Source organism: Melanotaenia boesemani, chromosome 8 (genome assembly GCF_017639745.1).
Source record: "Melanotaenia boesemani isolate fMelBoe1 chromosome 8, fMelBoe1.pri, whole genome shotgun sequence".
NCBI lineage: Eukaryota > Metazoa > Chordata > Actinopteri > Atheriniformes > Melanotaeniidae > Melanotaenia > Melanotaenia boesemani.
The window spans coordinates 10,167,986-10,179,929 of NC_055689.1; the positions used below are offsets into that span (position 1 = coordinate 10,167,986).

An 11,944-nucleotide genomic window follows, 5' to 3' on the forward strand; every position below is an offset into this window, starting at 1 on the left:
CCTTCCCCCTGTAGCGACCTACGCCGCCCTGCGTCTTGCTCCCGTCACAGGACTATGAGTAAATACAGCCAGACATAATAAACCTTTTGTCATGACAGAGTGAAACGCAATTTGCGACGGAGATAAATCATTGAAGAAAAAAAATGCGGCTGTCCGACTGCGCATCACTGGGAGTGAATAGGGAAATGCTGCGCCAGTGTCCCGGCTGAGAGACGGAGCTGATCGGACTCGAGCTCCTGAGCTTCTCCTCCTCCCCCCTCCACACACAAGTCTTTAGACATTCTGCAACGTCGGGGCCAAAAAAATCATCTTTTCCAACATGGTAAGTTGTTTTTGTGTTACGTTTATTAGGATCGTGTCGACTACGAGTGGCGTGTGGCGGAAATGCACATCCGGGACAGTGTTTTTCGGCGAAGTCATATTATTTTATGAATCATAACTTGTTATGATGTAGGAGCGCGCGTGGCGTTCAACAGGTCGCTGTACAGTAGCGGGGGCGCGCATCTCAGCTGCTGGTTTCCAAACACCAGTGTAAAAAAAAGAGAGAAAAGGAAATGTCCCTCCTTCTATATGCGATCAAATTGACAAGATGGCACAGCAAATACAAAATGCCTGTCGGCTCATCAGAATTCGGCTTAAAAAGCTATTTTATTCTCTGTTTTTTAGCTTTTACCACTGTTAGTTTTTACTCGTTTTCTTATGCAGAGTATGAGGTGCAGCCAGTCTCAAATTATTTCATTTTAGTTTTCGTATTGGTTTGTATAAAAATGCTTAAATAAGGCCCGAAACAAATGTTTAACATCCTGTTTCATTTTGTTAGATTAATTGGTGAGTTTTATATTACCAAGTATTTTTAACCTGGCTATTTCAATATTTCTGACAAGGGATGATTCTACCAATCAGACTTTGCATGAAACCAAGGATGCGATTTATTATTCTGTCCGAGCCCCAGAGAGGTAAAGAGGAGGTGGAGGGATGTCTGGAAGCTGCCACAGGCCCGGTAAAAAAAAAAAAAAAAAAAAGTATTTTTCTCCTCTCTCTCTCTCTGGCTGTGTATTTTTTCACTACCTTTTTGCTCCACGTGGTAAGCGGTCGAGATGAGGGTGAAAAGGGAGCATTGTGCCTCCAGTCAGTGGCCTTATGTGTTAGAGAGGCTCTGATAGGGTGATGTTCACTCAGCTGTGCTCCCTCAACGCCATTGTTGCAAATTCCTCCCCATTTCAGCCTTTCTGTTTGCCCTCCTCCTCACTCAGGAGCAAATGTGAAACCCTCACTTATAGCCAATAACCACGCACACATTGACTTCATGTTGTAAGACCGACAAGTTACACTGTGACATGATAGGAATCACTTTGATTTGATGTGGGGGGAAGCAGATTTTAATGGTGGTGGCTTTTGCGCACAGTTTCGCTTTGTAACGCACAAAAAAGATGCGCGTTGCAACGTGGTTGCAGCTTGACTAATATCACTTTGGAAGCTCGCTCAAGGGCCATAATGTGATGCAGTTCAGCTTCTTTCAATGTATAACGGATTACAAAAGATTGGCAGCGGAGTCTCGGTTCAAAAGACTGGGTGTTCACTCGCCATTTGAATGCAAAGTAGTCTAGTGGATGAACAAGTTTGTGTGTGTGTGGTGCAGAAAAGAAGGAGGGCCAACGGTGAGTTTTGAGAAAAGAGAGACTTGTTGAGAGAAACTGGCACACATGCCTCTGGCTCTTCTGTTTTTTTGTTGTCCCCCCCCCTCTCTCTCTTTCTCTCTCTCTCTGCATCACATCATTCTCTCTGCATCACAATGACACCAAGGTGGATGCGTTTTATATGGTCTAATCGACCAGGATCAACTTGTGTGTCTGTTTTGGAAAGGATGTTGTAGCTTTTTCTTTTAAAAATTTATGTCTATATTTCCGTCAAAGTAACTTAGATGCCAACTTTTTTCAGCGCGCAGGAAAACATAATAAAAGTTGAGTGTTGGCCAGTGCGCTTCAGCGTTGGGCCCATCCTGCAGAAGCATGTCCCGCCGGAAACAGAAACGACCCCAGCAGCTTATGAGCCTGACCCCCGCAGCGTGTCGGATACTTGAGCATGGTGAGACATAGACCAAAAAAAAAAAAAAAAAAAAAAAAGAGTACTAGTTATTCAGTTGGAGGAGATGCGAATTTTAGATCAGAATTTGTGTCTAAGTTGTTTGCAAATACGTTGTTATCATTGTATGATAGAATTTGAACTAAAATGGCTCTTCCGGTCTGTTTAAAGAATAGCTCTTATGGAGTTTAACTTTGTCTTATCTACAGGACAGAATCTTGTGCAGATGTATTGAGTCTTTTTTTATATTTTGCTTCCAAGCAGCCAGACCTTCTTCTAACTCTTTAAAGTGATCTTAAGCAATTGTTCTCCAGAAACTCTGAAGGACTTTTAAAGATTTCCTTTAGATGTTTGGTTCTTTTCCACTCATTTTCAGTCCAGTCTTGTACCTGACCATAATCATGGGAATGTGTTTTTGTTTGTTAAGCCCCTTAACATTGACTTTTGACTCATTCAAGCATAAAAAAGTCTCCTAACTCATGAGATGAACCAGTGTTTTGTCCACTCATAAAAAATAACTTAGCAAAGAACCTAGTTTAAACAGCATCTTGAAGTACTTTGTTACAAGTAGCCTGACAAAGAAAGAAACAGAATTCTCGAAAAAAAATATATTTATTAAGAAATAAAAGAAAGTTTCAAACAGTTTTCTTGAAGCAATGACGTGTTCCCTAAAGATCTTAAAACTTGTCATATGTCAGCATGGTGTGCATTGTGTCCTTAAAACATTAAGAAAATTTAACAAGTGAACTTAACCCAATGAGAAGGATGATGAGCCTAAAATGATCAACAGTAGACAAACAGAATCTGAAATGGATGTCTTTAAGAAATAAAAAAAATAAACCCAGTTAAAACTCGATACTGGACCTGACAGATGCATCTAGACCTTCATTTCATCCATCTACTCTTCACTCAAGTCTCATCAAAAATAGTTTCAGCTGAAGGGTGGCTTCCAAGAAGCCATTGTTACGGAAGGGGAAATGGGAGAAAACAAAGCTGAGGTTTGCTAAATGGCCAAATAAGAACAGCAGGTTTTATGGAGTGATCAGTCCTCCCCAGAACCCAGACTTCAATATTAAAGCCGGGTGGGATCATGATCAGAGAAATAACTTCCAAAGAGGAGCTTTGGAAAGTCCTTCAAAAAAACCTTGAGAACTATTCAGGAAGAATGCTTAAAGAAATGACAGGAAAGCTTGTCTAATAGGGTTCACGCTGTAGAGCTTGCTCTAATGATGCAAACTGTGTTTTTACCTTATATACTTTATTTCCGTTAATGTTTCCACATGTCTCAAAAAGTTGCTTAACCGATCTCAGGTTATTCTGGTAATATACAGGATTCAGTCAAGACTTTTACACATACTGTAAGTTGCATCTCAAAAGTAGTTGCTATCAATTTAATGCACATTGAAATATAAACTATATCATGGTCATACTGATAGGCTTGAAAAACTGAAGGATTGTTAAGATTATTATAAAGTACCAAATTTTAATTTTACAATATATGGCTGTGGTTGTTCTACACATAATAAATATTTTTAATATATATATTTTTTTTATTTATTAAATTATTTATTTAATTATTTTATATTTTTTATTCTTAATAAATACATTTTTTTTCAAGAAATGAATAATTAAATTCTGTTTCTTTGTGTCAGACTACTTGTAACAAAGTACTTCAAGATGCTGTTTAAAATAGGTTCCTTGCCAAGTTATTTTTTATGTGTGGACACAACACTTTAGTTGTAGTTGCTGTCTTTGCTCCGTTAAACTCAAGTATGCTCACTTCACCTCAACTTCCAGTCCTGAGTTGCAGACCACCAGAAGTTCAGAAATATACAGTAAATGCTTGCAGAATTGTCACTGAAGAAGTGTGTAAAGTAAATTTGAAAACTTTAAAAGCAAGGAGCTGGTGATGGGAATGAGAAGGTCAAGGAAAAAGAAACTTTGCGAGACACTGTATACGGTGCTCTAACTGCAACACTATTAGCTGCCATTGTCCCCTTTCATCTTTGTTGCCAGCAACTGAAGCGTGAACATACCCATGAAGAAGTGTGCATGTGACAGTGTGCACACAGCTGTGTGTATTTCTGTCTGTCTGTTTGAGTTGTAGGGATCAGGGCCACACTGGTGGCCTTTTAAGCAAACAGAAGTGGTTTCTGAATGTGTTTGTGTGTATGTGATTACACTCGTGTTTCTCACTGACAGGTAAGCTCTATGTGAACGTTTTCACCTGTCCCTCTATGCGCTCCCAGGCTACGTGTGCTTGTTGATGGATCTGTGAGTCATCCTGTCTCCAGAGTGGCCTGTTTGTTTTCTTTGCACGTAACCTCACTTCCTCTGCCTGCCCCTAAACAACATTAGGAATGCGACATCAGAGTGTTTTAAGGTCACATCTGCTGGCCAATCAGGCACCCAGCACGGTGCCCAAGACATAACCCTCAACGCTCCATTAGGATACCAAAGGAAGGGCTCTTAAGGAGATAAAAGTGAAACAGACAGCGATGATAGAATGTCTTAGGATGTGGCTTCTTTTCATGGGGAATAGGGGCATGGGAAGAAGGGGGTGGGGGGGTGAAGTCCATTGTCTTGTTTGTTACCCTGGAAACAAGGTGGGCTCCTCTGCGGGTGAGCAGTGTATTCTTGCAGACCATTGGGATCAGTGAATGCTGTCTATTAGTGTGCAAGCTTGTGCTCCTGCAATGAATAATCTCTATGTTTGTGCAAATGATAAGGTAGTGGAAATTAAACCCAGGGGTTAGAGTCACCATCCAGGTAGCATTTCTTTTATTTCATAGGTATGTAGTACTCATCTTAAATATTTCTTGCGTTACTAAAATGACATTACTTTTTTTTGTTTCCCCAGGCGACAACTTGGCTGTGAAATCATCTTCCTTTCCAATTATCTTGGACTTCTCTACATCTTCTTCTCAAAGTTACCAGCTACCCCTTGCTGTCTGTTCATCTTTTAAGGGCTCTCAGAGCCCCCCTCCACCCACAGAGGGTCCATTGCGACTTTGTTCAATAAAAGAAAACCCACAGCAAGCCCTCAAAGACCTACAGCCCTGTCTGTCTCCTGACTTCCCTCACTCTTCCCTCTCTTCCCAAGCACAATATCCACCTGCCCTTCAGCTGTCTGGTTCTTCATCTTATCCCAGTGCTATCATTCACTCTTCCCGAGGTGCATACATGGCCTCTCCCAAGTTAGGGCTGTCAGCCACCACCACCACCTCTTCTTCCTCCTCATCGTCCTCAGCTTCTTTATGTCCTCCACCTCACCCTGGAAGCCCCAGTCGGGTGCCTGAGGGCCCTCCAAGTCCTGTTACTCCCACCCCAAGCCCAGGAGTGACATCTGCCTCAACTGCACCCGTCAGGACCCAACTGAGCATTGCTTTGATCCTGGAGGAGCTTCGGGTGTTACAGCAAAGGCAGATTCACCAGATGCAGATAACAGAGGAGATCTGTAGACAGGTGCTATGCCTTGGCGGTGCATCCTATAGCCTAGACACACCATCCCAGCATCTCCTCCCTCCCCTGCCTCAGCTCTGCCTGGAAAGTAGCAAAAGGCCATCGAGCCCCATAACCCAGCCAACTGGACCTCAGACCTCCACCTCTGTGGCTCCGCTCCTGGCATGTTTCTCTTCCCTGCTCCCCTCTCAGACAGCCAACAAACCCATACAGCCATGTTCTTCATTGTCTCAAATCTTACAGCCACATAAATCACAGATGGAAGAAACTGGAGGGAGTGCAGGGGCTCATGGTTACCTGTGGGAGAGTTCTCACTGCTCCCCTCCCTTCACCACTTCTTCTGCAGCCACTTCCACAGGTTCCTCCACCTATCCCCTAGCCCTGTCTTTAACTGTACCCAATCGCTATCTTCATGAGAAATCTCCTAATACCACCTCAGTGAGTGGGCAGAGTGACCTGTCCTTTCTAAACTCATCGCTCCCCACATCGCTGTCTGTTATTCCGAACTCACAACGTGGTCAGCAATCTGCATCTGTGGGAAGCGACTCTTCCTCTACATCTAGTTCCAACAACACTGGCCGTCTCCATCACCCCTGCCGCTTTTGTGGGAAAATGTTCAGCAGTGATTCTGCCCTGCAGATACATCTCCGTTCCCACACAGGAGAAAGGCCCTACCAGTGTCCAGTGTGTCTTAGTCGTTTCACCACACGAGGCAACCTGAAGGTCCACTTCCTTCGCCACCGTGAACAGAACCCAGAGCTCTCACTTTCACTTCTGCCACCATCATTGTTTGGGGTGGCATTAGGGGCCACAGGAGGCTCAGATATGGGGCAGACTGTGAGCAGTTGCAGCAGTAATAGTGGCATGAATACAACTCAGAAGAAGCGAAAAATTAGGGCGGAGGATGAAACATGTGGAGATAATTTGGAGGTCAGTGGTTCTAGTAGTGGACTTTCACTGGGGACCCCTGGAGGATCTACCCCTTCTACCCTACCTCTCCCTTCGAGTATGAATCTGGCCTTGATTTCTCACTCTCTTCTTCAACTCAACAGGGCTGCTGCTGCAGCTGCTGCAGCTTCTATTGCTTCCTGCTCATCACATTCATCCCCCTCCTCCTCATCCTCCACATCTTCTCTGGCTACCTCCCTTCTCTCAAACCCATCTTTATCTTCGTCTTCTTCCCTCACCGGGTTATTCAAAGGTTCCAAACAGCAGCACTTTGATGAAAACACTCCACCTCATGCACCAATGCTGTCGCCTGCAGCTTATTCTCAACTAGTCCACCTCCCTAAGCTTCTTTTCCCATCGGCCTCGTCTTCTTCTACCCAGGCTGCACAGGCACCCCCATACAACCATCCAGCATTGAGTTTGCTACGGGCCCAGCTACCCTCCAGTGCAGGCTCCCAACAACACGCTTCCAGCCATACCCAGCTTTCTTTCCCTGTTTCTTCCTTTCCTAAAGTTCCAGGTCTAACCACCACCACTCCATCCCCCTTACCCTCCTCCATAGCTACTGCTACCCCTACATCTGAAACTTCCAAGTTGCAAAGACTGGTGGACAAATTAGAGAGGGCTCCTCCAAACTCATCTTCTTCATGGACTTCCTCCTCTGCTCCGACTTCCATGCTGGAAATTTTATCTAGCAGTACTGCTACCTCGTCAGTGAATTTAGCCAACAGTCATTTCACAAATGCCAGCACCTCTACCACATATGTCATGGCATCTCCGTCTTCGAACCTTGTGACCACCTCTGTGTCCCACTTCACCCGTGAGATGATAGCTGCTCTGGGAATGAGTGCCAATGGAGCAAAAGCTGTGGCAGGTGGCCTGCTTCCATCTCTAAGCATCACAGGTTCAGCACATAATCTGACCACCAATCAGTGTGGGGTGTGTCTACGGGTGCTGAGCTGTCCTAGAGCACTCCGGCTGCACCAGGCCACACACCTCGGAGAACGTCCATTTCCATGTAAGATATGTGGACGATCCTTCTCTACTAAAGGCAGCCTGCGGTCACATCTTGCCACCCATCATGCCCGACCTCCCAATGCACGTGTCCAAAACTCCTGCCCATTGTGTCAACGTAAATTCACCAATGCTCTTGTTCTTCAGCATCACATTCGCATGCACCTTGGAGGACATTTGCCCCCGGATGGCACAGAGGACTCTGAACATGACATGCCAGCTGAATCTAATCCCAAATCCTTGTCTCAGTCCCAGTCCACTGACCAAAATGCTGCCTTAAGTAAAACACCTCCCCAAGCTACCCCAACTTCAAGCTCACAGTTTCAAACTGCAGCAGCTGTCTCTTGCAGCAAAAAATCAGCTAATAAAAGTCTCAGTAAGTCTGCATCTTCCAGCCCAGATCAAATCCCCCCCACTGACCTTAGCCCTGACCCTTTTATGAATCCCACCACACAAACATCCCCATTAGGCAGTGCAGACCCCCCTGTCCTTTCTGTCAGTGCCCCTCTGTCAGCCTCCCAAAAGACAGATCAAACTTTGGCAGCTGACAATGACAGTCAAGTTCATAAACAGGCCTCTGTGGATATTTGTATTCCTAATTCTAACCCCTCACCAATTCCCTCCAGTTTGACCAAAATCACAGAGTCCCCTCCTTCTAAATTCACAGACAGTGGAGAGGCGGAAGCATCCACCACCTCAGATGTCTTCCTTGCTTCCAAACCCAACCTGGAGGACATACAAAGCATCTCTGTTGTTGATACTTCCTTAGTTTTCCCATGTCCCAGTACCACCTCTAACCTCATCTCCAGTCAAGATGTCTGTGATGTTAATGCATTGACAGCTTTCCAACCAGACTCTGTCTCCCCAAGGCCCCAATCCCCAGAACCCATGGAGGAAGACAAAGTTCAGTCTTCTCCACCTGTAACACCAAAACAAGACCATGTAACTGTGCCTGATGAAGATCCCAAATTGACACCCCCTGAGAAAAACTCAGACCATAAACCAGCCGAAGAAAGAGGTGGATCCCAGAAAGCAGCTACTTCGGTGAGGGAGACACGTCAGAGCTTTCATTTTGGTTCATATGGGAGAGAAGATCGAGCAGAAGGGATTAAAATGAGTGGGCTGGTTTCAAGTGATGTTCTGGATGCTTCTGTACCCATCAGTCTTGCTCCAACGCTCCCATCTCCACTGTCACGTCCTGAAAAAAAGACCTACTGCTGTGCTGATTGTGGAAAAGAGTATGCCAGTCGCAGTGGATTGAAGGTTAGGAAACAACTATGTTATGAATTTTGTTGCATTTTGGCTGAGCAGCTGTTGTGGAACCAAGTTTTTCTTAAATAAAACCATTATTTTACATTTATAACAGAGCAGCTGTTCTCAACAGTAGTGATTTAGAATTAAAATTTAATATGAAGGGGATTTTTCTCATGAAACCTAAAATTACTCCCACTGGGTTGAAATATTCAGCTGTGTGCATCATAAAGGAAACCCTGCCTGCTCAGGTCTTTTGTTAAACTAAACTATCCATTGATTTTATTCTACTGTCCATTGTAGTCAGCTTATTAAAATTATTTTAAGGATAATAACACTCATAAATCTGGTTTTAACTCTATTTATTCCCAGGGGCACATGAAGCACCATGGTGTGGTAACCAAAACATCCCGTCCACCTCCCAGGAGCAGCCGTTCATCTTCTGAGCAACTTCCCTCCTCAACATCTGTGGCATCCTTAAACATTCCAGCCACCAGGAGCTCAGCGAGCTTCTGGAACCAGTATCAAGCCTTCCTCAACACCAGCACCGAGCCAGCTGATGACCCAAACTCTGCAGGCCAAGGTGAAAAGGAATCATCGCAGACTTTGAAATCACCTGCTCGGTCACAGATGGATCCAAGAGCCTCTGAGGAAGCTGGGGAAGAGTCCGGTGAAGGGTCGTAACTCAAGTCAAGTCGGAATGACTTGGCTGGAAAATGTTCTGGTGTTTCCAATCATTGTTTGCCTTTAAGCACAACTGAGTGGAAATTTGCATATTATTGATTCCTTAACACATTTCAGGTAGCTTGTCAGTTTGATAGTCAGAATAATATGTTTTTATGTAAAAGTTGTGAGTCAGTCAGCTTGGTCTTGTGTTTAAAAAAATTTAAAAAAGACAGCTACAGTAAAGCTTAAAAAAATTCTAGTTATTCCTGGATTTGTTAAAAGGTGTAGCTAAGACATGGGTCGTGTATTTCATTGTGTTTGTTTGAACTTACCAGCAGGCCCAGATGATATTAACGCTTCTTACTGAGTCAAAGGTGCACTGCAACGGCTAGTTTAACTCATTTTAAGTCATTTTTGTCAACATTTTGGTGCTGTTGTGTCATGTACTAAATCTCATCCATGGCGCCAAAGGAGGTTCAATCTAACCAAAAATGATTGTTTTGACAAATGCAACAACCCAGGTTTGTTTCATGTTTAGACGTCATTTGTACTGATATGAAGTGATTAATTAAGCTAAACTGAAGCAAATCCAAGCTAACAATATGAATGTGTATCTGTGTGGGGGGGTATTAAGTCTTTAATCCCCATCTCGTGGTTTTAAAAACTACTTGTTGACATCATGGTGGTTTAATTTTCACTGTGTTGTCCCTTCTAAACAGAAGTACACCTGCAGTGTTTTTGAGCCCAGCAAGGGCCCGATCCATCATGTTGCCCTTCAGCTTTGTGAATATTATTATTGTTATTGTTGTGTGGTTCAGAAGTAATATCTATAACATGACTGAAGTTACTAAAGTTACTTAACCTTTACGTTTACAAATATCTATAAGTCTATGTCTTTGTTGTAAGCTGTACTTTCAGTATCTCCATATTAAAGAAAAGAAATTAATGTGTTTAAATGTTTAAGGGAATTTTAAATCATAGAACATTTAAGTGGTTTATTTGTAGTAATTATAAACACATAGTCTGGTATATGAGGATGTTAATTTTCTATGCTTTCTGCCAACAAATCAACATTTTCCTCTCCTGTGTTATGATAGAGGATATAGAGCACAAACAAAACAAAGAAAAACATCAGATCTTTTACTGTGAAAAAGTAAGTTTACTAGCACTGCCACCAAATTAATTAAAATGTTTAGTAATTGAGTGCATTGGCTAAATAAATTTTAATTGATCATCAGCAAGTTGTTTTGGCAGCTTGCCATTCTGGAGCTTTCAGAATACAGTGTCAAGGAAGAAAGACATCAGCGATTGTTGCGTCCCATCAATCAGGGAAGGATTATAAGGCCACTTCCAAACAATTTGGAGTCCATTATTCTAAAATGAAAAGTAGCCTAGAAAACATTAAAGACAGATGCCAATAATAAACAGCACATCGTCACAAACACCTCATACTAACTGTCAAACATAGAGATGGAGGAACTGATGATTTGGGCTTGTTTTGCACAGGACCTGGACATCTTGCAGTCACTGAGTCGACACTGAACTCTTTATATCAAATTATTTTACAGTCAAATGTGAGGCCATCTGTATGACAGCTAAAGACCGAACAGAAAATTTGATCCCAAACGCAGCATCAAATCCACAACAAAATGGCTGAAAAAAGGATCAGAGCATTGTAATGATCAGTCAAAGTCTAGAACCTCATCCTGATACCCAAACGGGTATGAGAGCTGTGCATAAAAATATACCTGCAAACATTTGTTTATAGGTCACTCTCCCAATGACTGATGGAGAGATTGATAATGCAAACTGTTACTTCAAGTTATTGGTGCTAAAAATGGTCAAAGAAGCTACTGAATCATGGGTTGTACTTTCAAATCTAAAATGCTTTTGCTTTTACATCATTATTACAGTGAATGACCCTCTGACTGTAAATAATGTGCCATGTGCGCATTAGAGGGCGCAGTTTCCCTTTTCAAACACAGTTGGATAATTTAGATAAGTCAGAATAGAAATCACAGAAAAGCAGCCATATCTGTTAAAGATATTGCTCAGCCAGCAATGGACGGATAATAATTTGGGTTTAACATCTAAAAAGTTTAACACTCTTAAAATAATAGTTAATTAATATTTGCTTTGAGTTTGAAAGAAAGCTTTGAGTAAAAGGTTGTTGATTGGTGGGAAGGTTTAATAAACTAATGAATCACGATTATCTTCAGGCACATTTCTAGGAGTCACTGATAAGTGATCTTGAAAACATTCTTGTAGAACCTAAACTGTGGATTTCTGATTTTATATTGGTGTGGCAGCGTGATTTGTTAAGGAATTTATTATGCAGCAGGGCGTTTGAGTCTTTCTCCGTCAATAACAGCAGCTCCAGACATTTTAATGAGCATTAAGGCATTTAATCACTTGCCTAATGGTGCGACCAAATCGTGCCAAGTTTTATAGGTCATCAAGTTGAACCTATCCTTCCAAGAGGAGGCGGGCTGATTTAGGAGGGAGGGTGGTTTATAACCCA

General features: G+C 42.8%; 1 protein-coding gene across 2 annotated transcripts; it reads left to right on the forward strand.

Annotated features, from left to right (window-relative positions):
- Positions 1 to 53: 53 nt before the first annotated feature.
- Positions 54 to 10,621, forward strand: sall2 (spalt-like transcription factor 2). 2 transcript variants are annotated; one of them, XM_041993224.1, is made up of 4 exons: positions 54 to 322; positions 1,939 to 2,085; positions 4,943 to 8,769; positions 9,130 to 10,621. In XM_041993224.1, the coding sequence occupies exons 2-4, from the start codon at positions 2,010 to 2,012 to the stop codon at positions 9,439 to 9,441; spliced, it is 4,215 nt and encodes a 1,404-aa protein (XP_041849158.1). In that variant the 5' UTR covers positions 54 to 322; positions 1,939 to 2,009; the 3' UTR covers positions 9,442 to 10,621. The 2 variants fall into 2 exon arrangements, with proteins under 2 accessions (XP_041849158.1, XP_041849159.1); XM_041993225.1 differs by lacking the exons at positions 54 to 322; positions 1,939 to 2,085 and adding an exon at positions 1,297 to 1,658.
- Positions 10,622 to 11,944: the final 1,323 nt, after the last annotated feature.